Source organism: Botryllus schlosseri, chromosome 11 (genome assembly GCF_051294905.1).
Source record: "Botryllus schlosseri isolate E-star chromosome 11, Bs_hap1, whole genome shotgun sequence".
NCBI lineage: Eukaryota > Metazoa > Chordata > Ascidiacea > Stolidobranchia > Styelidae > Botryllus > Botryllus schlosseri.
The window spans coordinates 19,166,231-19,193,952 of NC_137246.1; the positions used below are offsets into that span (position 1 = coordinate 19,166,231).

The 27,722-nt window shown below is 40.4% G+C and overlaps 2 protein-coding genes across 2 annotated transcripts in view; one reads left to right on the forward strand and one right to left on the reverse strand.

Moving 5' to 3' along the window:
* Nucleotides 1–21,104, reverse strand: part of LOC145450784 (uncharacterized) — a 33,501-nt gene extending 12,397 nt beyond the window's left edge. The window contains exons 1-6 of the mRNA XM_080329289.1: nt 20,914–21,104; nt 18,562–18,670; nt 14,162–14,375; nt 13,097–13,185; nt 11,225–11,302; nt 6,922–7,134 (exon numbers count right to left, since the gene is read on the reverse strand). Of these exons, the coding sequence (XP_080185415.1) occupies nt 6,922–7,134; nt 11,225–11,302; nt 13,097–13,185; nt 14,162–14,375; nt 18,562–18,670; nt 20,914–20,990 (780 nt within the window). The 5' untranslated portion in view covers nt 20,991–21,104. The remainder of the gene's footprint in view (nt 1–6,921; nt 7,135–11,224; nt 11,303–13,096; nt 13,186–14,161; nt 14,376–18,561; nt 18,671–20,913) is intronic.
* Nucleotides 21,105–24,364: 3,260 nt separating this feature from the next.
* Nucleotides 24,365–27,169, forward strand: LOC145450486 (eukaryotic translation initiation factor 5-like). The gene is made up of 11 exons (XM_080329004.1): nt 24,365–24,498; nt 24,566–24,956; nt 25,013–25,094; nt 25,155–25,327; nt 25,399–25,560; nt 25,762–25,848; nt 25,930–26,130; nt 26,188–26,319; nt 26,376–26,483; nt 26,543–26,725; nt 26,796–27,169. The coding sequence occupies exons 2-11, from the start codon at nt 24,882–24,884 to the stop codon at nt 26,901–26,903; spliced, it is 1,311 nt and encodes a 436-aa protein (XP_080185130.1). The 5' UTR covers nt 24,365–24,498; nt 24,566–24,881; the 3' UTR covers nt 26,904–27,169.
* The last annotated feature ends 553 nt before the right edge of the window (nt 27,170–27,722 follow it).

Here is a 27,722-nt window from a genome sequence, read left to right on the forward strand (position 1 = left end):
CTTAGAAATCAACATCGATAAGCAACTGGGCCTGGCAAAAATCAGTACCTGAATACCAGGCACCGATGTAACAAAATATCCGATAAACCGATGTTTTCTGCCGATATCAAAATGTGACGTATTTCAAGTAGAACTTCTAATTGGTGACAGGGGTTTGAAAGATACATTCCATATCAACTTCATTTATTTACATTAACAAAAAGTAAAAATCAAGCATTTCCATTCGATAAGACGTATATATATTATAGTTTAGGAATCACAAGATTCATGAATTTTCTTCCAGAAGTAAACCCCTCATACAATTGAATAATATATTCAAATTCATATTGAAATAAACCGAATATTTTCGGCTGACACTTTTGACCCCGGGTTTATTTCAATATGAATATATTATTCAATTGTATATTGAAGGTCTGAACCCCCAAGAAGCTTTTCAACTCCATATGTTCTTTATAAACTGAACAGTGAACATGGTAATTTTTTGGCTTACCGGGAGTTCCCCCATGAATGTAGCCTCAAATCAGACGCCATAATAACTCGAGCGTGATCAGGTCTGGCAGTACTGTTCTATAATGGTTCATAGCAATGGAGCTCTAGAATCCACATTTTATAGCAGTGACAGTGAGAATTTGCGATTGTATATTGCAATAATTATGAGGCAACGGTAATGACCATTGAGCGCGGTAAATGAAGTGATGACGTCATGGAACAAGCCAATAAATACCGACCCAATTTGGCCGGCACCGATATTTCTCCGGTGGCATAAATCGGAGTAGATGTATCGGTCGAGCTCTAGTCATAACAGTATGAATGCGTTACTTAATTCAAATAGGCTATGCACCTTTTATGCAACAACAACGAAAAAATTACCAGATACACCACATCTAAAATAAATTAGTATTTCTTGACCATGCCTTGACGATAATCTAGTTTACAAATTTTCTGTTGGTGATAACTCGAAAACATCGTACCTCACTATTCAAATCGAATCGTTGCAACCTATACTGGATTCGCATTCGACCACTGGAATCGTTTTACCAAGTCATATTACCAACAAGGGCGTCATAGTGGCGAGATAGCGCAGTGGTATAATCCGCGGCTGCAACACCAATGGGTGCGGGTTCGAGTCCGACCGAGGTCGACTTCCGAATTCCGATACCTAAGTGTTGGAGGTTTACCTAGGCTCCTCCTCGCCACATCATCCGCGTCAGCGGTGTCTTACAAAAGCCTAGAGGTGGGCCGTGCTATAAGTCGGCAGTTACGGAAAATAAAAAGAATATCGGCCTGGTGTAAATGACCATATAGTAGTCGACAAACACCATGAATACCACAAACCAACCAACCAACAAGGGCGTCGGGGCGTATACCCGGCAGAAGACAGACCTCTTTCCACGTCAAAATTCACGTCTTTAGTCTTCTAGTCAATGTTAGGACAAATGTTATGTCGTCGCGTTGAAAGGGTGACGCTCTAATCAAAGTGTATAATTTGCTAAGTTAGCGAATATTTCGTCCATTGGTAGTCTAGTTCAACGAATCGATACCGCCGTGCTGAGCGGTAAGGGGATGGCTAGCACTATTTTCGTCATTACTTTGACCCCGTTGGTATGTAGCGTACAAAAAAGTACGTTGAAAATGCTCTCTCATTGCATTCCTTTTCACAAACAATCGAAATGACGTTTGGCTACCATATTACACTGACAGTACTAAATGCAGTGCCTTCTATAGAAGGAATAGTTGATTGACCGCTATATCAGTAGGAGCATGTAATCTATATTCTACACCAGTAACTGTGATAATATTCCATCGGAAATACCCCTCGCTATACAAGGATCTGTTTACGTTAGTTCTTTTCTACGACAGCCATCGCAAACCGAAAGAGTTTTATGACCTTCGATGTGGGGGGTGACCTTTTAAGTCATCATCTTTGAAACAATTATTCGCGTCATGAGCAGATATTTTGCTATGATTATAGTCTTTGTTCTGGTCCAAGTGATACACAGTCGAACATATGCATATGTATAGCAAGACCTCCAATTGAATGCTCTGACCTAGGCAGCTTCAAGTTGCCTAACATCGAGCTAAATTTGATGCAATCCTCAAGAATATAGATTGATGGTGAAAAAATGATCAATTGCGCACCGAAAGGGATTGTGTATTGTAACACCGATCAACGAGCAGATAAGTGCTTAAAACCCACAGTCGCAAACACCCTATACCCGACCTTTAAACACACATCCAAATAGATTACTATGAAGAATCAAGACACATACGGTGGGATCAGTGCCTAAAGCTGCCAGAAGATCGGTTGCTTCTCCAATACGTGTAAATTAGAAAGTTTGATATTATATTCTGCTGAGCTTCAAAGTCACTGTGGGAGTGTGCGTGACTGGTCATGATCCCGGGGATCTATTACTTTCGCTTTTGGTGCATTCGTTCCAAAGAATCGGATAGCGTTTTTTGTTTTCACCCCAACCCACGTGGATTCCGTTCTGCGTTTGTAAAAGTTTGTATTCGCTACGGTTATATGCAGTCGAGATGCGAAATTGAACCGAAGTTTGCGATCCGGAATCAGTTGTGCAATACCAGCATGAAAGCCAAAGTATAGTCGTGGTTCATACCAAAATCACGGACCACTTCTGAAAATAACGTTAATCCGCTTTCCACAGTAACTTGCAAGCGGAAAACATTTCAAGTTATTCACAATAATTATCCAAATTCTTTGCGCGGTGCCAGTACAATGGCATACTGTCGACCGAAACTGAATCTTGTAAACAAGCGCCGTAGCAACAACGCGTTGGTGAATGCATCGATCAACAAGATTACTACTTGAATGATTTCTTGAAGCTCTGCGGTTTTCAAAATATATGACTCAACAAAAGAATCTGATCGAATTTTTGTAACGTTAATCCGGCTGTTATTGCGTTGGAAAACCACTAACGGCAAGTCATCAGATTGGGGAGTCCTTTTCACCTCATGCGAAAAACGAATTAGCGGCGCGCAGTGGTTAGAGCTCGCAGCCTTGCAGAATAAGCAATACGTCCACTCCATGGTTTGTACATTGTACAATCGCAGCAAATTGGTTGTGAACCAATGAGTTGATGGGCTTGTTACAGGCTGCGTATACTGTGTATACATCGCTTTCGGTTTCGTATGACTCAAGTCGTCTTTCCGGTCACCTCGTTCTATTCAGTGTAAACAAGTTACGTACAAAAGACCTCAGTGTAACTCGATGAGTGCGACGTGCCAATATCAAATGAGATTCGTACTGGCAAAAGGAAAATGTTTTTCATAAGAAGCCACATGTCCACTCCGCCCACGATAATCATACGTGATCGCAGTTGAATTCGAAAACAATACTCCGCACTACAAGTAACGTTGTGCGTAAAGTAAGTTTACCCCTGTCGGTTCAACTTTCTGTCAGAGCTGCGTGTCGTAATAACATTGCTGGTTAGGGATGATGCTCTGCTGTTGTACAGACCGAACTGGTCGGTGGTGATTTTTGTTTGGTTCTTAATATCCCTCGATGGCGGTTGAATCAAAATTGTTTTTGTTTTCCATCGCGTTAAGACCGGGCTGCTGTCGCATTAAATTTGATTTATCAGTCCGCGTGTTGTTATAAACCTACCATAACCCACTCAACACTTTTGGGTCCCGTAGATAGTATCGCTAAGGAATTTTATTAGCCAATTATAGCGGCGAGTTAATTTACATATTCCGCACGAAAACATCTATGTAAAAGCACCCATGTAATTATTCCATTCAGGTCAATCGTGGAAGGGGCTTATAGCACGTCTGTGTTTACGAAAAAAACTTGGAATGACTCTTCTCCATTACGGCGCTGGGGTGAAAAATGCTATTTTTCACAGACATTGTTTTGCTTAACATGGGTGACACGATACTTATGGCACAATTTCTAAAACAACGAAAATATATGCACCTCACATATTTTGGCATGTATACCAGTGGGATGTGGGCTCGATACTGAGATGAGTGTTTGAATGTAACTTCATTTGAGAAGTGAATAATCAATAGTTTTGATCATATTGAAATTCGGTTATTCGGTTCTAGTAGCGCAAAGACCAAAAAACCTGTTTGAATCAAAACTGCAAATTGATGTACTATTTCACGATACATGCCTAACGTTGAAAGCTAATGAGTTCATTAGTTGTGCTGCGGCACAGTTAAATGAATTTAGCGGAATGTTGGTTACGATCAGGGCCGAAATCGAAATAGCGATGAACAAATTATTGCGCCGATATAGCTATAATAAGTTCATATCCGCACATCCAGCCACTAGTGCGGAGCGGATCGATGAATTCTCTGGTCCTACTCCGATCCTGTTTTTAAAGCTCTGGTCCGACTCCGGTCCGACGCCGAGGCCGGATTCTAGAAATGACCGCGATCCGGTCCGAAAAACTTTGATATTAATTTATCTACTCACATGATGGTATTGAATATTTATTTAAACAATGCAAGTATGACATTAAGAACTCAAAGATCAAACCCAACCCAGCTTGGACTTATCAGGTTGTATATTTACATGAACGTTTCACTTTACCTATTGATTCGGGGGTGGAAGAGGGTAAGGCTGTCATATTATTAGTAGAAAGTACTGATCCGGCTCAGATCCGACTCCGGTCGTATCGAAAAAAGTACTGATCTGGCTCCGAACCGCGGCTCCGGCCAAAAATGAGAAAATCCGGCTATGGACCATGCTACGCAATACCAGCCACCAGTGACACGAAGGTACATTAAAATATGGCTCATATCTCGAAACCGCCGGTAGACCTGTATTGAATGTAACGGGATCACGTTTCGTCACTCTGGTACCATTTTGCGTATGTGGAATGTGGATGTATAGGTAATGAAATATGTATTGCGGTTAATGTCTCCAGAACAATGGCTCCTTCTGCCGTTAAAATATGTTTTCCTATATAGGAAGCCATCCAGTTGAAGGGAGCTCGCAAGCTAACCAATCTTATGATTATGCGGGGAGTGTTTTCGCCATAATAGTTGTCACCTGAGACGTTTATGTGTGTAATCTGTAATGTCATTATCACGCGATAACGGGTTAACAGTGTGTCAAGATTCAAAGCTGACCATCGTGACCGATGCTGTATTATGACAGCTATCTGCACATTTCTATAGTTAAGTTCTGTTTAGCCCGTTGAGACGGATCAAACTCCATCGGTCGGTATCTCATCAATCATACCTTTGTGATGTCATCAGAAGACGCACGGTTGCATGGCATGGGATTGTTCTTTCAACCAAATGGAGTTTGACCCGTCCTAACCGAAAGCATTATATGCATCATCTATATGTGTAGCCGTGTTTCACGTGTCAGAAGATATAGCCCGCAGATTTCCTCATTAAATACATATAAGTAGCCTGTATGTGTACATTATATACAATATATATATATCCGTTTGACCTCAAAATAACTGACCCTTCCCATGTAGTTAACGCGCCAAGCCCTGGAATTATTTAGTGGCCCACGGATCAGTATCATTGAAATCCATTGCTCACAAGAAATTATTGTCATACAGGATCCTGATGAGCGGTCAGTTTGACCCGAATTGGCGTGATCATCTCAACTCGAGCATGTCATGTAACCAACTTCAAAGCATAGCCACATGCAAAATGCGTCATCAAAAAACCAAATGTGAACTGTGAAGCATAGCTATATTGTATGTAAATAATGTGAGATCAATTTTCCCTGGTCGACACGGTATCTGCTCTCTGAAGCAAGAACAGCGCCTGGTTACCAGAACTTTTATTAGTAACGTGAAGCCGTGATATTTCGTGGTAAGCTGGCCTTCCACTAGATCCACCATGCGTCCGGATCTCCAAGGACAAGTCCGGGATTTACGTTTAAAAGTCCAGAATTGTACTGTACTCCAGGTTTTTCGTTCGTTGGCTTGCCGCACCAATCTGATGCGCGGCATTTATAGTCCTGCTATGGCATAATCCATATCTGTTACACAGATTCGAAAAGCTTCGCTGTCAAACCATGCTTAGTGGTCAATGTATAATCCTGCACTGTATCCGACTTTCAAATCCAAATCTATAATTCGGTAGTATATAATTCAGTATTTACACGAAAATTAGCGTAAGTGTTTCTGTGTCAAGCGGGATTCGTAAGCCGGTTTCAATCCCTAACTTTTCAAAACCCAATTCACGCTCATCTGAGCAACCGATAGGCGGTAGGGCCATCACCCTATCACTGCCAATTCCGTCTTAAGTAGTTATATTTTATTGGAGTAGGCTACTCAAGTAGGTTTCTTTACGTAACGCGATTTTTACAAGGGATATGACGTTTTCTGGGCCAGTTTCGCCCAATATTTCTTATTTTTCCCAATAAACTCCTTGAATTCTCATTGAAAATATAATATTTTAGTTCTATATCAAGTATAGGGACTGTCCTTGCCATAGCTCGAAAATCGATACTTCTGCGTTACCAGAAACCGGAATATATAGATCTCATTGAGTAGAAAATTGTGTAAACGCTTTTACTCAAGTAGCATCAATAATTCGTCCTGAATTTCGCATTCGCAAATGTGTTAACCTTGGTAACCCTACCTTACGCGGTATAAATAGCTATACCTCCGTGATCGAAATAGAATGAAACGAGTACAAGCAGCCTAAGTTGAAATAGCATGCACCGTTTCGTCTGCATACTTCTGTATTCTAGAATGCAGCGAGATATCACCCCTAATGCTATTTCGTTAGCACCCGTGTGATACGAAAGGTCTCGCACCCTTCGAACTCAATGAACTTGCGTTCTGAGAAATTTGAACAACACAATCGTTCGTTTGGACGGAATTACAAGGTTCGGTGGTTATGTGACGACCAAAAATGTTTGCGTAACAGGTCTATCATAGAGCTAATACGTACTCGAAGCAACGCGCGTGTTAACCTCACCTGTGTACTTTCAGTGTTGGAGTCCAGCGTGTCTTGACTAACCATTCCGCTATCACGACGTGAATGTTTCCGGCATCCCAGGATCGGAGAAGCGGGTCGAGAGGGCGATTCGTACTTTGATATGAGTAGGAGGAACCGGCGTCTGTTTGTGGTTGACGCTAGTTGAGATGGGGAATCACGGAAGGACGTTAAGTAATTCGCATTTGCGCCAAGCTGTAAAGATCACAATATATATTAGTTATTTACTAGAACGCGACGTTCCTATCGTTATAATCGGCCTTCATACGACTGTACTGAAACCATCAAGTCGTGTAAAGAAGTGGCACTACGCCAGTGGTTCCCAACCGGGGGGGAATTTAGAATTTTTTAGGGGGGAATCTGACTTTGTATCGGAAGATACACTGGGTTCGCAAGGTTTTTACATTTTTATGGTATAGAACTGTTAAGTTGAAATTAGTTCTTCACAATTGTAGGCTACGTTTCTTTGGCGGATTTTAAGATAGTTGTATGTTAATTGTTACACCGATACCTATTACACCCCCTGATAAAGTGAGGCTCGCGAGACGATTTCGTTGGGCCCGCGACCGCCTCTCGACCAAATTGCTACTAAGCAGGGTTTAACCAAGTCACAAAGCTCTGAATCACAAGTCAACATCACTTTATAGTTGTGACTCATCAAGTCAAGACGAATTATTTTCAATTCACCACCGAGTCAAGTCCGAGTCCAAGTCATCGAGCAGAGGATCGAGTCCGAGTCATGGTATTATGACTCGAGTCCGAGTCCACGTCATTGTGTTGACTGCTCAGTTTCCAGTTAAAGTCTTGTTAGACCCACTTTTATAACAGTTTGATGATATCGAATGGTTCGCATTTATAATATACTAATTTTTCTCACTTTGAACAGTTTCTGGTCGCATTTTAAAGTACCATAGTACCAATAGACGCAATCCCAAAAGGGTGGTTACTTTACTGTTTTTCCAAATTACAATGAAATGTCGGTCTTGGCCGTCTGAGTCACGAGTCATATGACTCCGTTCGAGTCATTGCGCAATGACTCGAGTCCAAGTCGAGTCAATACACAGATTGACTCGAGTCGAGTCGAGTCATTTCCGCATTTTGAGAAAATGACCCGAGTCAAGTCGAGTCATCAGAAAATCGTGACACGAGACTGACTCAAGTCGAGTCATGACTCGAGTCATTACAACCCTGCTACTAAGCAGGAAAAAGTGAAGCCGAATTCAGCACAAGGCCGCTGGTGAAATCGTTCAACTTTTAAGCCAACATATGAGCTAACGTGGAAAACATACCAAATTCATCGATTCAACTCAAGGCCATAACAAGCGGACTTGATTTATATTTCTTCAGCGGCTACCTGACCAGTAAAAAGCAGGTCACATTTGACTGTACTTTACCAAAGTGTAGTGCGGTTCGCATTCGATATTAGTTCGGACATATCTGAATATGTTTCACCATTAATTGCTCAGTCAACAAATGGTTTTGCGTTAAAAAGCACATTTTTTAGTCACAGGCAACTTTTTCGTGGGGGGGAATTTTAGCTCAAATATCGGCCAAGGGGGCCACGAGACGAAAATGGTTGGGAACCACTGCACTACGCCATGGTCAGTCCTCATAACCCTGCATCTGACAGACATGACCTGAGCACATCACAAAACTTCTATTGTGACAGCGAGTCGTTCCTATCAATCACATCGCATTTGCTGGCTTGGCCCTATGTCAGCACAGTCAAAACAATACTGCAGGATGGGAAAGAAGAATACAGCATTGCAAAAACGGAAATATAAATATAAGTATCGTTTCCACGCACTTCATATATATCCCTCGCTTTCGCGCAATAAACAAAAGGAGCACAGAATATTTCTGAAAGCGGTAATCGCAAAGCAAAGTTCTCGCAATATCATGTTGGTTCCAACGCACCCTATCGGCGGAATGACACTGAAATTAGGCCTTCAACGGCCCGAAAAATTCAGCGTCACTGATGGCGATAAAAGCACCCTTCAAATTTTTATGGACGAAAAACCGGATGCGATAAATTATGATAATAAACGCGACAAGATTTATCCTCAAACATTATATCTCATTACATCACATGATCTCTCTATAGTTTTCGGGCATTCTGCTACCCCGGCATACGCAACAGATAACAGGTCAACCGATATTACATGGCATTGCGATGTTCTTTTTCATTTTGTTCAGGATCATGTGACGGATCCTTCATTCCGCAAATCGGTAAAACGCTCAAAATTAGGATAGTATATACGCATAGCCTGCAGCTGTTTCGGTAGCATCGATTAGCCGATATAATGGAATGGAATAGTCCCGGAAATCGATTTAATTGGAATCGAAGTCATCAATTAACTATAGAAACGTCATTGAAGAGTGTATCGTCACTTTATATCGCTTGCACGAAATGCAAGCAATGCAATCTGTGCGTTCCGAACTCAAACACATTCGCTGACAATATGCATGGAAGTCATATCTAGTCCTCGACATGAATAGACCCCATTTAAAATGTCTCCAGGAGTCCAGGTGCTCGTAAATTACATTATTACAGAGGGCAATTTCGCTTCAGATATTCCTATGATTATATGAAATGGATTTGGATCAAATAGTAGTAGGACTCTAAATTACTCTGTCGCCTGCTGATCGCTTTATTACAGTTAATAGGCGGAGATATGCATGGAATTTAATTCGGCGGCGGTGGAGTAGTGACGTCTTAGAAAACGTGAATATTTCGAATTGAAACCTTGTCATCATCACGCAAACGGCTATGTGATTCGAATCATATCATATCAAATTTAAATATTGTCCATATGCAATTGAAACCTATAAAAGGCCAGAATATAGATTAATATTGAAATACGATTGTATGATCGTTCCCAGTGAATGATGTTACGAGAAACGAAACTTCCCTGCGTAATTAACGCCGTTAATATTTGAGAAATGCTTTAAAACACAAATGATACACATTCATTTATATCATAACTCTCATGATCATAGGCCACGAAAACTCGATTACTCTCTAATCTTTCAGTCTACCGCAATCGACGAGGAAAACTTATTTCCTGGATTTTTATACCCACAATACGACAATTAGGAATCACCAAAACAGATCTACTCAATTTGTGTATTCGCTATGATAGAGTTTGGTCGTAACAACGGTAAGGCACTCGGAGCTAAATGCTTTTATGGCAAAACCGATGGCATGAACTCGATTTTGTCTGAATTTGTACAATTCGACAATGCACGCACACTACACTGATTGGTAACTGACTGTTGAGCAATTCTGAATGTACTGTCCTATGTACAGTGTACATGTACATTGTACAGTACATTCATGTGGAGTCCCCTAAATGTACTGACCGTATAGACAGGCCTTGAAACGCTGACATCTGCGAAACTTATCATCCAGTAGTAATTATGATCAGCAGATAATTTACCGGACTGACATACCAGTGATGTCATTCGAGTTGATAATTTACCACGATTTCGTTTTGATAATACATTACTCCGTGGGCGCTCATTTTGTTAATTGGGGCCAACGAATGATGGAATAGTGCGTTCAGGCCTCCCTCCAGTTCTGGATAAATTTTATCAAAAAGACACCCGTATCCGTAGGTTCATGCATTAATGCGACCATTCCTCGGTTATGGAACTGCGTGCCCCTAACCGCTTCAAATGATTGCAAAATATAGATCTCGAAACCTCCGCCAACCTATAGTGGATGGTACTGATATCGACCCAACCCTGGAGGGAGTAGATTGTAATTTGAACATCGCGATATAGCGAACTGATAGTGACAAACATATTACCGTGGTCCAATTATGAAGTGAAAATGCTATGTCCCGTTGAGCCATCAGGCAATTACGATATAACGTTGTGATACTAACAATATTGTAAACAATTTAACATGCTTTCGTACTTGGACGATGGAAATTGGGCGATTTTTCGGATGATAATACCCCTAGTCTTATCATATGAAGGTATCTCGACAAACATATAATCAGACAAAATGTATTATTCAGCCTATAGATCTCCGATCAAATTTGAAACCAGACTCGGGTCGACGAATTTCTGATACTACATGAGCAGTTGAGCACTTGAGCAGTAATCCCACCGATAACCTAACCCTGACAGCTTCCCGTTATATCAGACCAGACAACGATTTCCATCTGCTGCAAGGACATGTCCAATTGTCCAATGTCCATTGTCCAACGTCTGCCATTTACACCACGTATACAAGACAAAACACTCGGCTATAGATAATATGAAGTCAAGGGCCCACCTCCAAGAGTGCTTTAGCAGCTTCAAAATTTCTATTCTCGACGGCAACGTAGAGCGGTGTCTTGCCACTTTTCGTATCCTGCAACAAGCCGATTCGTCACCAGTTTCAAAACACACATGAAGCGCTGATAGGCCTTCCAACAAAATGGATGCCGTATTCTGGAATGAATTGTCCTGTGTAGTTTCGGAATGCTAAGATTCCCGAAGTTACAGCAGACTCGGCAGAATAAAAACGCAGGCCCGTGAAGTCGACGTAGATTAGATTACGTAATCGGGCCCTGAAGATTGCAAAATAAATACGATGTTGCTTTGTTTTGAAGGGCAAAAACAAATTACCAGTGACACGCACCAATGCACCATAGGCAATATTAGCCAATCCAAACCTATTTTATACACACTGAGCAGTGAGCAGTGAGCACTGAGCAGTGTGAGAAACTTTTGAGTTTGAAAGCCATGGAACGGATTAAAATGCCACTGATCCCAGCATTGGGTAAATTTAAATTGAAAATTGCATTTCGACGAAAAGCTCATTCGGGAAAATACACGTATTCTTATTTATTTCTCGGTTCTTGATTTACCGTAACAGAGTATATGCAATAATGAATCTTTGTTCGGTTTTTCTTGAAATTTGCAATATTCTTCCGAGTCATCCACGATTATATGTTGAAGCTATATATTCGAGCCACTTCTGTCAACGGGTTGCAACTTTGGCTGATAGTACGTGGTGCAAGTGTCAATTTGGTCTTTAAATTAGCCGTTCTGGTTTCGCAGCCATTCAAAAGAATTTCGGCTGTGGCAATTTTCGCGAGAGACGAAGATCGCGGCAACTAAGACCTCTGTAACTACCGCCTATGAACTATCATTACAGGGTTGATCCTTCCACAGCGTGCCTTTCTTCCGCGAAATATCGGCACCAGCATGGCAGAGCTGACGTCATAAGACATTAGCTCATAATTCCGAATGTTTTACTAGTTTAAAGCACTGCGGTGCGATTGAATTGCGTCGGTAATAAATACCTCCGACAATACTATTGTTTTGTTGAATTAGGGGCAATGAGTCCATGTTTTAAGCGTGAAAGCACTGGGAATGCAGCTATACCTGATTCCTGGATGTAAGGAAAGATCGCTGTTGGAGTTTTGGCGGATAACTGATACAACTACTTAAGCAGAGGCCATCGGTATCGGTAGCAATGCGGATGAACGGAGATATCAACGTCACAAATATACGCTACTCGGTGGTCATTATGCGAACCAATACACAATGGATATCCAATTTCATTCAACCCCATGAGTTATTCGGTCATGTGGTTTGGCTTTTACCATTTCATGCCCAAAAAGATGGAGATGTAACCTAGTTTTTTGGCCAAATCTACAACGGCATAACGACGATAGACGTTGGCAGAAAAATATTACTGCAACGATATCGTTGAAATAGCAGATGTAGTGTATCCTATTCGTGGTGAATAGTAGAAAATAATATGGCGAACGAATCTGGAATCAGCCAGCATGATTCATCAACGCCCAGTGGAAGTCTACATCTACACGCATAATCCAAGACCGTGAAATAGCAAGTTTCTCAGTATAGTTTCGTTTGCACAATAGAAAATCACATGTGAAAGTTCCTTCGGCTGCAGCAACCGCAAGTGAAATCGTGCATTCAGCACTAATTCGCGAGTGCATTCCTCAACTATATACTTCCCGAAGTTGACAGCGCATTGATTTCAATGAAATCTCGTTTCTCCTTGGACGATGGACCAGAAACGAATTGTGGGAGTGTAAAAAGGAATGTTGAACCAGGCGCGAGGCTATATGGTTCCAAAGTGCTTTATTTGCGAAAAAAACGAAGATCTGTAAATAGCCTATTGGAAACTTACCGGGTGATCGATTTCGGCACCGTGTGCGACGAGAAGTCTTATTGCTTCCGGTTTGTTGATTGATGCCGCTACGTGGAGAGCAGATTGTCCTACGTTCAGAACAGCGTGTTTACGTTTGTCTGACTCAAAATTAGACTTATACAACGACGCCCTGGCTGATACTACTCTGTAACAAAAATCGTTTTAACGTCACCTTGCTAGATTCCTTGAAATATCCGACTCAGTCGACAGTCGACGATTTAATTACGCGCCGAAATTACGAACGGATGTTGAACCTTCTCATCGCCACTTATTGCTCGACTACCGCGTCTGACCATAAGGCTACCGCCTCGGGCTATTCATAATATATGTTACTTTCGGATACGAAGCGAGCGTGCGTTCTTTGAACAAAGCGGACTAAATCACCTTTTGTGTTTGTAGCTCGCTATCGCGTTCAACGAGTCCTATCGCAGTCGACGCCGGTGCAAACGAGCCAAACCTAATCTGCCGTCATCACTGCCCGTCGGCTCTAGCAACTCACAACTAAATATTGGAATATCGACTCTGAAATCCCAACGCCAGTCGACTAATCGGCAAATCGAATTTACAACAAAACACGGCCACAATATTCATGCAGCAACAGTGCGCCTGTCTCCGAGCGAAAAAATTGTCACGATTCTTCGCGAATTTGCCTGGAGGGTTTAGCGTGTTTGATGTAAAAATCTTGCGGACACTTCGTGCATCGCCGCAAATGTTTTAGAAATTAGCCTCAATAGGTATGAAAGAAGCTTAGAATTTTTGATTACTCTGTCGGTCTGCGATCACTAATGTCATTGTTACAAGATCCTCGTTATGCATCGGAGACCAACGATGGAAAAAGTTCTTAAATAACGCAAATATTGTATACATAAAATCGTGGTATTCTGATCTTGTTTATGCGCAAAGCATAAAAAATATAACAAATTGAAAGAAGAAAAAATGGGCCTATTCAACGATGAGATAAATAAAATCTAACTGTTTACTGTTGAACTGTGCGGTACAGAGAGAAAAATATTCGAAAGAAAGTCGGCGTTCTGTTTAGCTTACCAAAGTAATTTTTAACGTCTATAGCAGACGGCGTCTTCTTACGTCGCTCATGGTGATCTAGCACTGCTCGCAAGGTGTCGCAGTCTTGCCTTGTTGCTAAGTGCACGCACGTATCACCGTTGCGATCGAGAATTTCCGATTGTGATTCCTCAAGTTGAAACAGGCGTTCAAGGAGTGTTGCATTTCCGAGAAGACAAGCGAGATGCATGGGAGTCTGTAGAGAATGAATATATTTCATAGTAATTGTTAAGTTTATGATACAGATTGCTGAAGTTTTAAAATTCTGTACTTTCCATTATGGATGGTGTGAACGTGAGGTTCACGTTCGCGTTCTGTATGTGAACCTCAGAAATTTAGAGGTTCAGGTTCACAAACGAACCTTGGTAGGTTCTGCACTGTGAACCTTTTTCATATATTACAATTTTCACTTCGTTATAACATCTTTGGTTGACATTTATTACATTTCAACTGCGGGCCACTCTATGCATAGCGCTGGCAGCATAAAAAATTAACCCTAAACGAGCATGCACCTAACAATTTTACTTGCTTTGTTACAAAAGTTTGCTCGGAATATCAAGCTTTCCGTTTGCGAATATTTAGTTACTCTCTGCTGAGAGCTTGAGCCGCAATGACACAACATCAAGAGCGAAATACACTACATGTAGTCAGCGAATGATGCTTATTCAACCAATCAATGGAATTGATATCGTTGTCTGATGTAAATTATTTAGCAGGTGAAAGGGGTCAATCTTGACTTCATATGTTTTTTGTATCATAAAAACAAAATCCATGCGATTGAGGTGTCGGCTACTGCTGTATAACATGTTATTGGGGTAATATCGGTAGCAAGTATAGAAACCCGTTTTATACTCTGTTCAATATCAACGTCGCAATACTCCGACGCCGAATACATTGTCCGGCGTAAGCTTATATTATTCCCTTTCAAGTTGTGTGGCAAAGCGACGGAAGATATTGATTTTATGGGGTTATTAGATCACTTGATTGCCCCAGTTGATACATTTGGTGACGTTTAAAGCGTCAATATGTAGGCTACTTCTGCATCGGGGCAATATGTGGCCCGAGTCGTCGCTATAGGCATATCCTGTACATTAATATAGGCTATCACTTCACTGAAATGTAGGGTTGGAACTAGCAATATGACGTCACGTGACGTCACGAGGTTCACGTTCGCGTTCACACAGAACCTTTCAAAAAGGTTCGCGTTCACACGAACCTGAACCTTTCAGAGGTTCACACCATCCCTACTTTCCATCTTCCGGCAAAGGTCACAATTCCAGATGCATCATTGCTAAGACTGCTAATTAACATATAATGGGCACTGAGCACTCGTCAATAGTTTAATATGTCAAGCTTGCCAAAAACAATTCCTTCGTCGATCATACAGTTTGACAATTGTGACCTATATAATTCATGCTGGAAATGCTGGCTGCAATTCAGCATAGAATAGCCTATACGTCTTCATTGACATAAACATTCTGATAAATCCATGTGAATTGTGAACCAATATGAGGGCCTCTACATATTATCCCCTGTCTATCAAGTTAAAAATTTAAAATAGTAATTGGAGGTTGTTCTCACACGAATAGCCTGTATGCGGATAAATGATTGCTTAAGATATCCAATGCTTTGATGGTAACTAACTTGGCTAATTCAGTGTTTGTTGATTGGTAGGTAGGCTACTCGATGCATTTGAGTGAGTGCATTTGAAGATTCTGAAGATTCTGCATTGTACGAGCTGGTTTATTCAAATTTGTATATATAATCATCCAACGTTTCAATGAAAGCGAATTAATGGGTGCATGCTTGCTAAAAATATGCAGTCTACATCGAACCAGACTGCAACGCGTTATGGCGCATGCAAATATATCTTTCCAATTCTACTTGAATCCATAGCAATGCCATAGTGGCAAAGTAATAGAAAATCGTTTAGCACCAATAAAACATGCGTATGATCGTGTATTCAATCGAATGACAAGTCAGCTCTGTAGAATCTATATCATCATTTCGTTGCTAATATCGCTAAGGAGCAATGTATTGCAGTGAAACGTGCTACCGCAATATTGTTTCCTTGGATGTAAAAAAAATGGTGATAAATTCACTTCTATACTCGCAACTATACTTTTGATCAATATCTTGCAGCGTGGAAAATTTATCGCATATAATTTTCTAGACTTAGTATCATCAAAACGGTCAATGAAACGCAATTATTTCAACGGGGAATGTCTGTTTTTCGAAATCGACGAATAATGAGGATACCCGACTTAGGATAATTTGTTCTTTTGTTCTTATATTCCTTTCAACATTCTCGATTTCGAAACTAAGAATTTTGTAATAACAGCTTAAAAAGTACAAAAATACCTCGACAAGAATGAAAATTTATGTTCTAAATAGCGCTCAAGGCACATAACAACCTTGCCACTGTCGTCGTGCGCAACCTTCGGGCATATGGTCTTTTGCTGTTCTTTTCCAGATACAAGATTTGTGACAGGCTGATTTAAATTATTTTCACACAATCGAATAACCAATCATTTTAATCGATACGAATGCAGTTATTGAAAAATATTCAGCATTCGATGGGCAATGTCGCGCTATCTCTTTGTTCATGTCTTCAAAACTCCCTCTGATGAAGGGGGATGTAAAGTGTATGTAGGCCTAGGTATCGGAGTCAATGTTGGTTGCATACAATTTGAGGAGTACAGGACACGCGACTTCCTGCGTCCCATATATACGCTGCATCCACATGGGCTAAATTTCCTGAATACATTGCTTTCGATATATACAGTTATACACACATGATAGAATACCGTGGGTTTATACAAATTTCAAACACTACGACTAAAACCGCATTCGAATCAACCCCTTTCCGAAAATATAATTCTACTCCACGCGATATTATAGTTCCGTAAACGGCAAACATTGAGCAAATTGTTGCAATATATCAGAGGTCGGGAACCTTTTTCGGCCGAAGAGCCATATTGGCCCAATATTTTCAATTGTAACTCCCAAAGAGCCATATATGTCAATCAACTGTTACGTCATAATTGAAAATCCGTGACGTTTGTTAGCACTAATATATGGAATACATAGTGTGCGCCATATTTTTCTGCCACATGCGTAGGTGGGGCCAAACATGGTCACTACAGCAGTACATACCCACTGCAGGGTGTGATAAGTCGGTGACTTGGGGTCATTGGAGGCAAGTGAGGCAGTGCCTCAGATGTCGTCAGGGATGATGAGTTAAAGACAATTGTGAAGCCTTTAATGATTATTATTGGCCTTTTCTATCGATGATTATGAATGACTACATTTTGAACATTTTTATTCCCAAAATCACGTTATTTTCATATTTATTGTTCGAAAATATAAAGTAGAGGTAAGGCACAGATAAGGCATAGGCGTGCCAAGCCTCACTTGTGATAGCGCAACTCATCGTAAATATCTTAGAATTTATAATCACTGATATTAATTAGGCTTACCATACGTCCTCTTTTAAGAGGATTTGTCCTCTTTTTTGGCTTTTTTGAAAGTGTCCTCGGAGGACGCCCTTTTGTCCTCTTTTTTGAGATTTTGTCCTCTTTAGGTCAGATTTAGAGCAAATTGCGAGTGAAATGCCGCAAATTAGCACAGAACTGAAGCTCCGGCGTGTATTTCGGAGTGAAAAACGGTGATTTTAGGTCTGAGCGAAAAGATGACCTTTTTTTTTTTTTTAGTCAACCGATCACAAAGTGGGAAAAATTAACCGGTTTTTGAGAATTCTAGTCCGGTTTTGCAAGTTGCAAATTTCTGAAAAAGTGTCCTCTTTTTAGATTTCCAAAATATGGTAGGCCTAATATTAATCAAATGCAGTTGTCGCACCGATTCTAAAATCTAAGCATTGATCGACTTCTAAAGTATTCGACGTATTTGTCACTTCCAAGGCAGATTGTTTCTCGGCGTAGAGCAGCAAGACAATGTTTATTTGAAAACTGCATTGTCCTACAAGCGTCGCCATGTCTGCTATTCTATTTTTTCAATCAAGGTATCGTGCAATCCAAGATTTGGAGGCCTGCGATGGTGGGTAAATCGAATTCCCGAGTGGTGTTAGTCGCCGGCGCGACAGCAACTTAAATTTGGGGGTTTTGAAGAGGGCGGTACGAGCCCCTAACCCTGGATACCCCACTGTCTTTACCTCTCAAAGACATGCTTATGCTGCCACGAGGATAATTATTCAGGCAGTCATGAAAATGTACTAATAGGTTGCTGCAATATTGATAAATAAAGTACAAAATTAAAAATTTCTCAAAGAGCCATATCTTATACCCAAAAGAGCCATAGGTTCCCGACCACTGCAATATATCGTATTCGTGGCCCTGTAGAAAAGAGCATTTTTGAATCCGTACCTGCATCAAATTGTTTTGTAGACTCAAAGTCTGTCCGTTTGCTAGTAATAACCGAGATAGGTAAATGCATAGCTCGTTGTCATGCCGGAGAACGGATAAGTGAAGAGCCCTTTGAATATTCATGAAAGTCTTGTAAATAAAATGCTTGGTTTGACTAATGATAATACACAATGTATTGCATATCCTGAAAAGAGTCTTTCATCGGGTGCACATCAGAACAAAATTGATATGGACACTACTCGCACCGTGTCCTAACTAGTTCGCCATATTTTGAGTATTTTGAATTGCTGGCCGGTTTCTTGCCTCGGTGTTATTGTTTTTTGAGGGTATTCATGATGTTTCGACTACATTTGTTATTTACGCCAAGCCGATATTTTTTATTACGATTCCGTATCTGCCGTCTTGTCACTTGTAATATGGAATCGCTGTGTGGGGAAATGCCTGCGAAATATTTTTGTGCCAGTTTACAACCCTACATTTGCAACATACCGACACTCTGACTGCGACTCCAAAAAATAATGTTTTCTTGACAGAACTCCGACTCCAACATTCCTGTACTTCTACTCGGGAAATGTACGTTTATTGCATTCAAGTTATTATTTTCATCAAGTGAATCAACCTATTTTTCTAAATATTTAAAAACAACTAGGCCTATTCTCGTAGAAAGAAATTACGTTAGTGATAAACTTACGTGAAAAACTTGATAAATTCTGTAACTGCAACGGTAATTTTTAGTAACAATTGAGAACATTTGGTTCAATTTAAAGTAATTGGAGTCCGACTGCGAAGGTGTCGCAAAATTATTGGAACTTCGACTCCGTCGACAGAAAATTAAATGAAACTCCGTCTATAACTCTAATTCCACAACCCTGCCTAATCTTAACGTGACTGAGGGATCTATTGAATACTCAGGACCTATAATTTTGAATGCCCTACCACAGCATATCTGTGAATCGCCGTGTGATAGATTTGAAAAAAGTATTTACTTGATCACCTCTTACAGTCATATCAACACTGTTACCCAGCCTAACCCATACATTGCTTCCAAATTTAATAGTTTGCTGTTATTATTTAATTTGGACTAATATTTTTACAATCAGACAGTGTACTTGTTTGATACTGTGTGATCAAACTAGCTGACCTCTAAGGTCGTGTCGATCATCCATATTCGATACCGACTACATTGTATATGTGTTTTTCTTCAAAATCATTATTTGTTGCTCTCTGTTTATTATGTAGGCTATTTCAACTGGATGAAAATATATATTCTCTTTCTATTTCAGAGCTACTCAAAATTGAATTTCCAGACAAAGTTCTGGAAAAGTCATACCGCCACCATATGGTCGTTGCGCCATAATAGCGCGCTTTTACGATTACAATTTCCGTATGCATTTCATTTCACTTAAGTTTCACGTTGAACCTTATCAAAATCCAAGGATATAATTCACGGAGGATGCCTTGCACAGTTACTGGCAAACAGACGATAAAATTTATCATGTTTACGTAGGTGGTAGGTTCATGCCAGGTAAAATTGCTACGACTGCGCCATCTTCACAATTGTATCTATTTTTACCATAGTACTCGAGAGACAAAGTTGCCCCATGCAACCTTGTTGTTTAGTATCTTCGCTGTGACATGGTGGAACGTAATTAAGTTAACGCTACGTATATTGGAAAAAAAGAATGCGACAACTATCGATGGTGGGGATGGTAGGGCTCGCTAAAAGAGTCTGGCTCATAAGGAGGCGAGGTTTGCCGTGATCACGAATATAAATGACGTCATGTGAAGTCACGATGCTAATTTCAACACAAATAACTGTTGGACATCTTGTCTGCGCCACTGTCTGTAAGCGATATTTCCAGATTTGCAGCCATTAATTAATCAGAGTATACGCTTGAGAAAATGTCACTAACGTAAGCTAATGAAATATGTCATGATATCTAAAGCTAACATCTCGAAATTCAACAACATTTTCGACTATGCCATAGGTGTCGACGAATTTTGATCAAAGATGCTAATATTAATGTAAATTTCGCCTATTTAATAAAAGTTTTGCCAGTGTGGAATCTTCCATGGTTCGCTTGCAAACTCGAACCCTTGAAATATCAAGGTTCGTACGACGACCACCAACTTGAACCTATAAATTGACAACCCAAATTTTAGAAATATATTTGGAACCAGAATATGTTTACATGATGTTCGGCCAATAATACCTGAATCGGTTATGTTTAAGAGCGGCATGTGGAATTTAAATCTCATTCAATTAATCGGTTATGAACATATCTATGAAGTTCATATCAGCACTTTGACAGTGAAGGTAGTGGGTCGGAAGTGTGTATAGCCTAAACTCACGTGTCGCCATCTTTATCACATCTCAGTGTCCACCTAATCAGCTCTTCTTTCGTTTTCTGGAGTGTGGCGGTCATCATCTATTTTCCAATCATGCTTCATCCAAAATTTTGGGATTCCATCGTGTTAAAGTCAATTGAAACCTAATTTCGTGGACACGCGTCGGCCGGATGATGCCCCATGAGAGCGAACGACTTCCCTGGCGACTGATGCATTAGACTACGAAAGGTCAGGAAGAATATGATTATAGTATCGTTTATTATGGTCTTTACTCCTCTGTCGAAGAGCATGAAGCAAAATATTCGAAATATCGACAAACACCAAACCCTCGGGCGATGTAAATTTCATATATCGATAGAATGCAAACTGTTAAATCTCGAGCTCTCCTTTCGATCGTCGTAAAGATAAGAAGGTTTGATGTGGCGATCCATCGACTTCAAATCGGAGGCAGAAAGTAGCGGAAAATGGTATCATTGTTAATCAAGGAAAATATCACAAATTTAGACCTTCATTCTGCCACTCGAAGGCTGTGTCCTTGATAGAAAAATGCCACATATGATGAGCAGCGTATCCGTGATTGAGATGACAGTATAGCAAAGTGATTGCAATTAATACAATTCCTACTATATGCTGATTCTCACTATTTTTAAACAAAGACACTTTATATTTGTATAGTGATATTAAAATCCTTCGTCCAGTATAACTGGTATTGATATAAAAAGCGTTGCACGGCACGCGAAATAATCGCGTGGCGACTGTAGGCGAAGAATCCCATCTATCTTGACGTTCGGTAACGCCGGTCTAATCAAAGACAGCCTTTTACTCCAATTGGTTGAATATAATGACACAAAGTAGGATTTATAACAATGCTTAACCGCAATTCTTCAACTGTCTTCACAGGTACAGCAATCTAACCCAAATAACTAAGCTGGCCATTGAATAGCCTATATATGAAGAACGAAAAACTCCAATTAAAAATGAATATTAGATTGAGCCATGCGTTAAATTAAACTGGGTCACACAAGGAATACACAAGGAAATGCCCCACGCACGCGTTAACATGGCATATGTCTCCCACATTGCCTACGATGCAGCATTCATTTTTGTCGCTTCCTTTTTCAAAGGTTGCATAATTATGTCATAATTGTCTAAATACTTTCGAAGACTATTGCACTATACTTGCACTACAAATAGTCGACGTATACGATATGGGCCATGGTCTACTACTCTATATATTTTCACGTTTTGTGATCTGTTCACGTCCCCAATTATACATAATCAGCGACGCCAAAAATAATCAGGTGACCAAGTTTGGGTGACGACCCATGCTCTGAGAACCACTTCGATATGGCATGATTGAAGACCTTGACCTAGTCGACATACTCGACATGCAGGCTATTATCACTTGAACCGAATGGATTTCATTTTGTAACTCTCAAATACAAATATATTTAGTTTATCAGTTGGACCACGGCTGTAAAGCATGTCTAGGCCTACTGTACGTGCGCGCGTGTATACTGTATAGCAGGGGCGGAACTTCTCCAGTCGGCGGGCCGGATAAAGGAAAATGAAGTACTTGGCGGGCTGCATTGCTAAATCAATACAATAGTCGTGTATTTATCAACCCATACTAGTTTTACCTATACCAGGGGTGGCCAACCTTTTTGCTATTCAAGACCGCATTTCGACTACCCATGTAGCCTAGTGCCGCATTTAATGGCATAGTTGTAAGGAACTAGCTGGAGCCAAATACCCATGTTAAACTGTAAATGTCCATTTCCGGCGAATGCCGGACTAATCTATTCAATGATATCGGCGCACTACGCACCGAAATCGCGAGTGGTCATGGTATGAAATTTGTGTTTTCAGATTCACTATGTGAATTTCGTCATTAATATTGGTAGCTTAACGTATTACTGTCATACCTTTATAATTTATCAACCCATGTGATCAGATTCACCGATAGCATTGATGGAGAGGGTGTTTTCGAAAATTTGGGGCAAGCTATAAATGATGCATCTTCGTTGGGTCATTTGTTATTAGCCCCCTTGTTGCACGCTGTTATTTCTTGGCCCCCATCAGGATTGTCGGTATAGTGGGGAGCACATGATTTTGAGTTTGTATTTCTATATGTGGGGCATCATTTACCTCTGCTATTCGCATCTTTACTGTGGGGCTCAGATTGCAAAGGGGGCTACTATAATAAAATCGAGAAATGAAGTCGCATTGAATCGCGCGCAGCGCGAAGAAAATTTCAAGATTCGGGAGTCAATTCGTAAATTGAAATTGCATGTCGACGGCCGCCAACACATACTAATTGAAATACATGTCGACGGTGCCACATATTTCCTTCTACGGCCGCAGGTTGGCCACCCCTGACCTACACCTATACAAGATTTTATACGCCTATAAAATTGTATATATTGTGAATTTTATGTTGAAAGCATAGAGGCCTAAAACAGCAGGCCTATTGAAGGAATTTATTAACGTAATATACTTCAATAGCTGTTGAAGTCAATGAGATCTGTGGTCGATCACAGAGATGAGCATGGATTAGGATTAGGTTTTGAAAAAACAGGATTTGTGAAATTTTGTCGGATTTGGATTGGATTTGGATTAGACATTTTTTTCAGAACGGATTAGGATTTGGATTGGATTTACCTATTTTCTGGGAGATTGAAATGTCGTGTGGCGAGTGGCTACAAACTTTATTCAGATCAGTTAATAATGTACTTAAGGTTACTAAGTTATCTTGAATCAAGTGAATGGCTGGTTGTGAAAGAAAATTTTCGAATCCCTCCATTGCATAAATTAGTATTTTTTCTGAATTTCCAACTGGAAATTCAGAAAAGAAACTAATTTATGCAATGGAGGGATTCGAAAATTTTCTTTCACAACCAACGATTCACTTGATTCAAGATAACCTAGTAACCATAAGTACATTAATAACTGATCTGAATAAAGTTTGTCTCCATTCGCCACATGACATTTCAATCTCCCAGAAAAAAAGAAAATCCAATCCAAATCCTAATCCGCTCTGAAAAAAATGTCTAATCCAAATCCAATCCAAATCCGACAAAATTTCACAAATCCTGTTTTTTCAAAACGTAATCCTAATCCATGCTCATCTCTGGTAGCCACACGTTGTAGCATGTTGACATCCGGGACTTTGTTCGAGATTGCGTAATTGTCGGATCATTCGCAACCGAGTTGCAATCTTATCGAATGGTCGGTGGATTGTGGAGGCTAGTTCCCTGCGGGAACGTCTATCGGGGAATTTGTGCCTTACGTATTACGGTAAAAGTACGACTTTTCCAGCTCTGTTCGCATATCTTTATCTTTTGTAATCAGCTTTCGAAACTTCTAATTTGTGGTACCGCGTTTATCGAATTCGGTCATTTCGGTGTCCTTGTTTCGTTCATTGCTGTTTATGGACGAGAACTGAAGAGTTTTATTTGTCAGATTCTCCCTCGCACGCCTAGACTAAGGGCGGCGGTTTTTCTTCTATCAATAGTACCTACTCCGATAGATTGTTCACGGTCCCGTTGTTCTGACCTGAAGAGTGTATGTATTGTCTTGAAAGGAACGGTAAGTGATGCGTAGGTTGATCAAAACCCAAGGAAGTATGTCATATATGCCTGTTTTCTTTACACAGGTTCTGCATATTCGCAAGAGGTCCATAACCATCTCAAAAGACTGGAGGGTTCACTAAAACACCATCTGATATATCCATGTTGCGTTATTTTACCTCTGAATGGGATTACTATACACCGAAGAGAGTCGTATTCCTCTCCTGTCGATGATCAATCTTTGAGAAGTAACATCAATGAAAAACATTTGAAAAAAACAAAGTTTTGCCGTCATCGAGTCGTTCATAAAGATAAATCGAATCGACAAATATCCATTCCAAACAAGGGAAGTTGCAAAAAGTTTGCGAGTAATAAAATCTTAAAAATCACCAAGCAAGCAGGATGGCGCAGCTCAATGTTAACAGGGAGGTCAAGGATCAATTTTATCGCTATAAAATGCCAGCCATTATAGCCAAGGTATGTTGATGTCAAAAACTAAAAATTCAAAATTGCACTAAATGCCCATTACACAGGTGGAGGGAAAAGGAAATGGCATAAAAACTGTTATTGTAAACATGGTAGATATAGCGAAGGCTCTCTCAAGACCACCAACATGTAAGGTTATGATATTATAGTGAATCGTTTCGCTCTTTCATCTTATCATGTTGCATTTAGATACCTGCAAATATTTTGGATGCGAGTTGGGTGCACAGACGCAATTTGACATTAAGAACGAACGTTATATCGTTAATGGATCGCACGACGCACCAAAACTTCAGGACTTGCTAGACTCGTTCATTAAAAAATATGTGCTTTGCCAGGAATGCGAAAATCCTGAAACCAACCTGGTAATTGCTCGTCACTCTGTTATTTGGTTTATGTGTATGAATAAAGTAATTGTAAATATGCCCTTAACCAGATTGTTAAGAAAGGAACTATTGGATTGGTATGCAAGGCTTGTGGACACCAAGGCATGGCTGACCTTCGCCATAAGCTGTGCACATATATGATTAAGAATCCGCCGCATACATTTGGAAAAGATCATGCGGTTCAGAACAAGAAAGAGAAAAAACGTGGAAAAGTATGTTTCAGCATGTTCTCGTGACAAGTAATATAGAAATATATAGTGCTGAATGGTTGTTCAAATTGCTGATCCATATGGTCTTTGCTTGTGATCATGTTTAGTTCGATAGATTCGATTCATTCATGAAACTAAAGCACAGTCATTCACACCTCGGCAACGGAGCATTTTCGTTAAACACAATCAATTCTTGCGTCCTAGGATCGTGAGAGTAAAGACCACTCAAGTGAAGATGATTCTAATCAGAACAATAAGCAGACTAATGGAAAAGAATCCAAACATAATCAGGTAAGCATGCTGGTCATAATGCATCTAACTGCCAATGTCGAAAATATTATTGCTAAAATATCTCTTGAAAATCATCACTAGGACCCAGAAGGTATAACCGTCAATGAGGATGACTGGTCTGTTGATGTATCTGAGGAAGCGGTCAAGAAACGCATGCAGGAGATTACCAACGGCGCAAAAATGATGACAATGACTGATGATCTGGAAAAGACACCAACTGAAAGGGCCAACTTGTTATATTCTCTCGTCAAGACTCGTGTTGCCGATGGCACTATCAACCAGGTCGGTACAAGTCCATATGCTCATATCTCTCTGCTGACTCAACTGCGAAATTGTAAGGCTGATAAGGAGATAGCGACTGAAGCGGATCGATTGGATATAAAGAACAAAGCTCCTTTGATCTTGGTAGAAGTGCTCTGTGATGAAAACATGAAAGAGCAACTCAAGACCTACAAACTTCACTTTTTGAGGGTAAGTCTTTCTGAAATATTTTAGGCTACCTAATAATTTGATTTCCTACTGAACAGTTGTGCCATGGCAATAAGAAATCCCAAAAGTCCCTTTTGGGAGGAATTGAGAAGATGATAGAACTGCATAAAGATACCTTGCTCCCCAAAACCATGCATGTCCTGAAGGTATCTTTTGTACTTTAATCCATCCTTTGTGCAAGTTTACTGAACATGCAATCTTGCAGGAGCTTTATGATCTCGATATTGTTGATGAGGATGTCCTAATCGAATGGGGCTCCAAGCCAAGCAAGAAGTATGTGTCTAAAGAACTTAGCACTGCTATCCACGGCAAGGCCGCCCCTTTCATCAAATGGCTTCAAGAAGCAGAAGAGGAATCCAGCTCTGAAGACGAGGAGGATGATGATGCCGTGAGTGTCTTAAGATTGTTATCGTATTTAACCATGCTTCGAAGCTCATACATTCTATTTATCTCCACAGATTATCATCACATCCAAGTCAGAACTGCAACTGAAGAGGGAAGAAGCTATGTTGCAGAAAGAGCAAGATCAGGGTGACGACGATGACTTTGACATCGAGGACATCTAAATCCCATTATAGTGATCTTGAATGTGAGGACATTGAGGAGTAGAGAGGACAATCAATTTGTGGTATCTTTGGTGTATTGTAAGCAAGTTGTCCAGGAAGTCGTTGTAGGTGTGTCTTCGCTTATTTCGCATTTTAGCTGCAGTCGGTAAGTTCGATGTGGTTTGTTTATGCCATTTCTTTTTTCCTTGTGTGCGTTCGAGTTCGGTGTGATGTGTATATATCAGGCAATAAAAATAGACGTGAATAAACTTGTATGTGGCTATAAATATGCACGACAATCTGTATAAACTTCATGGGGGACATCAACTTTTTGTAGGCATTAGCAAAGGTGGTCAGAAGTACTTCTACTTCTTTCAAGTACTGAAGTGGTTTTCCGCTACTTGGGTACTTACTCAAGTAGATCTAAATTCCTTCTACTTCATAATATTTTGTGATCTACTTGCTTTTCGCTAATTTCAGTTTGTCAAGTAGAAGTAGTTTTATCCTTCCAAGCAGGAAGCAAGCCTGAGGAACTTCGGGGCCGTTTTCACGGCAGTATCAACATGTAGAGTAAAGCTCACAATTATTGTTGCACTTCTCGCACAGTGGATGTGGGGTGACCAATACCATTTCACGAAAGTATAGGTGAATATAATTTCGGTTGCGCGGTTCTGTTCGCATCGCATTGTCGCCCATATGAAATATTTTATCACAGTATATATTGCCTATCATAACGTTCGGAACTGATGTTGCGCGGTCTAGCATTTAATTATTACATCGTAATCTAGCAGTCCATGGCGTATCCTAATCTGGAAAAGTGGACTCAGACTTATTTTAGCT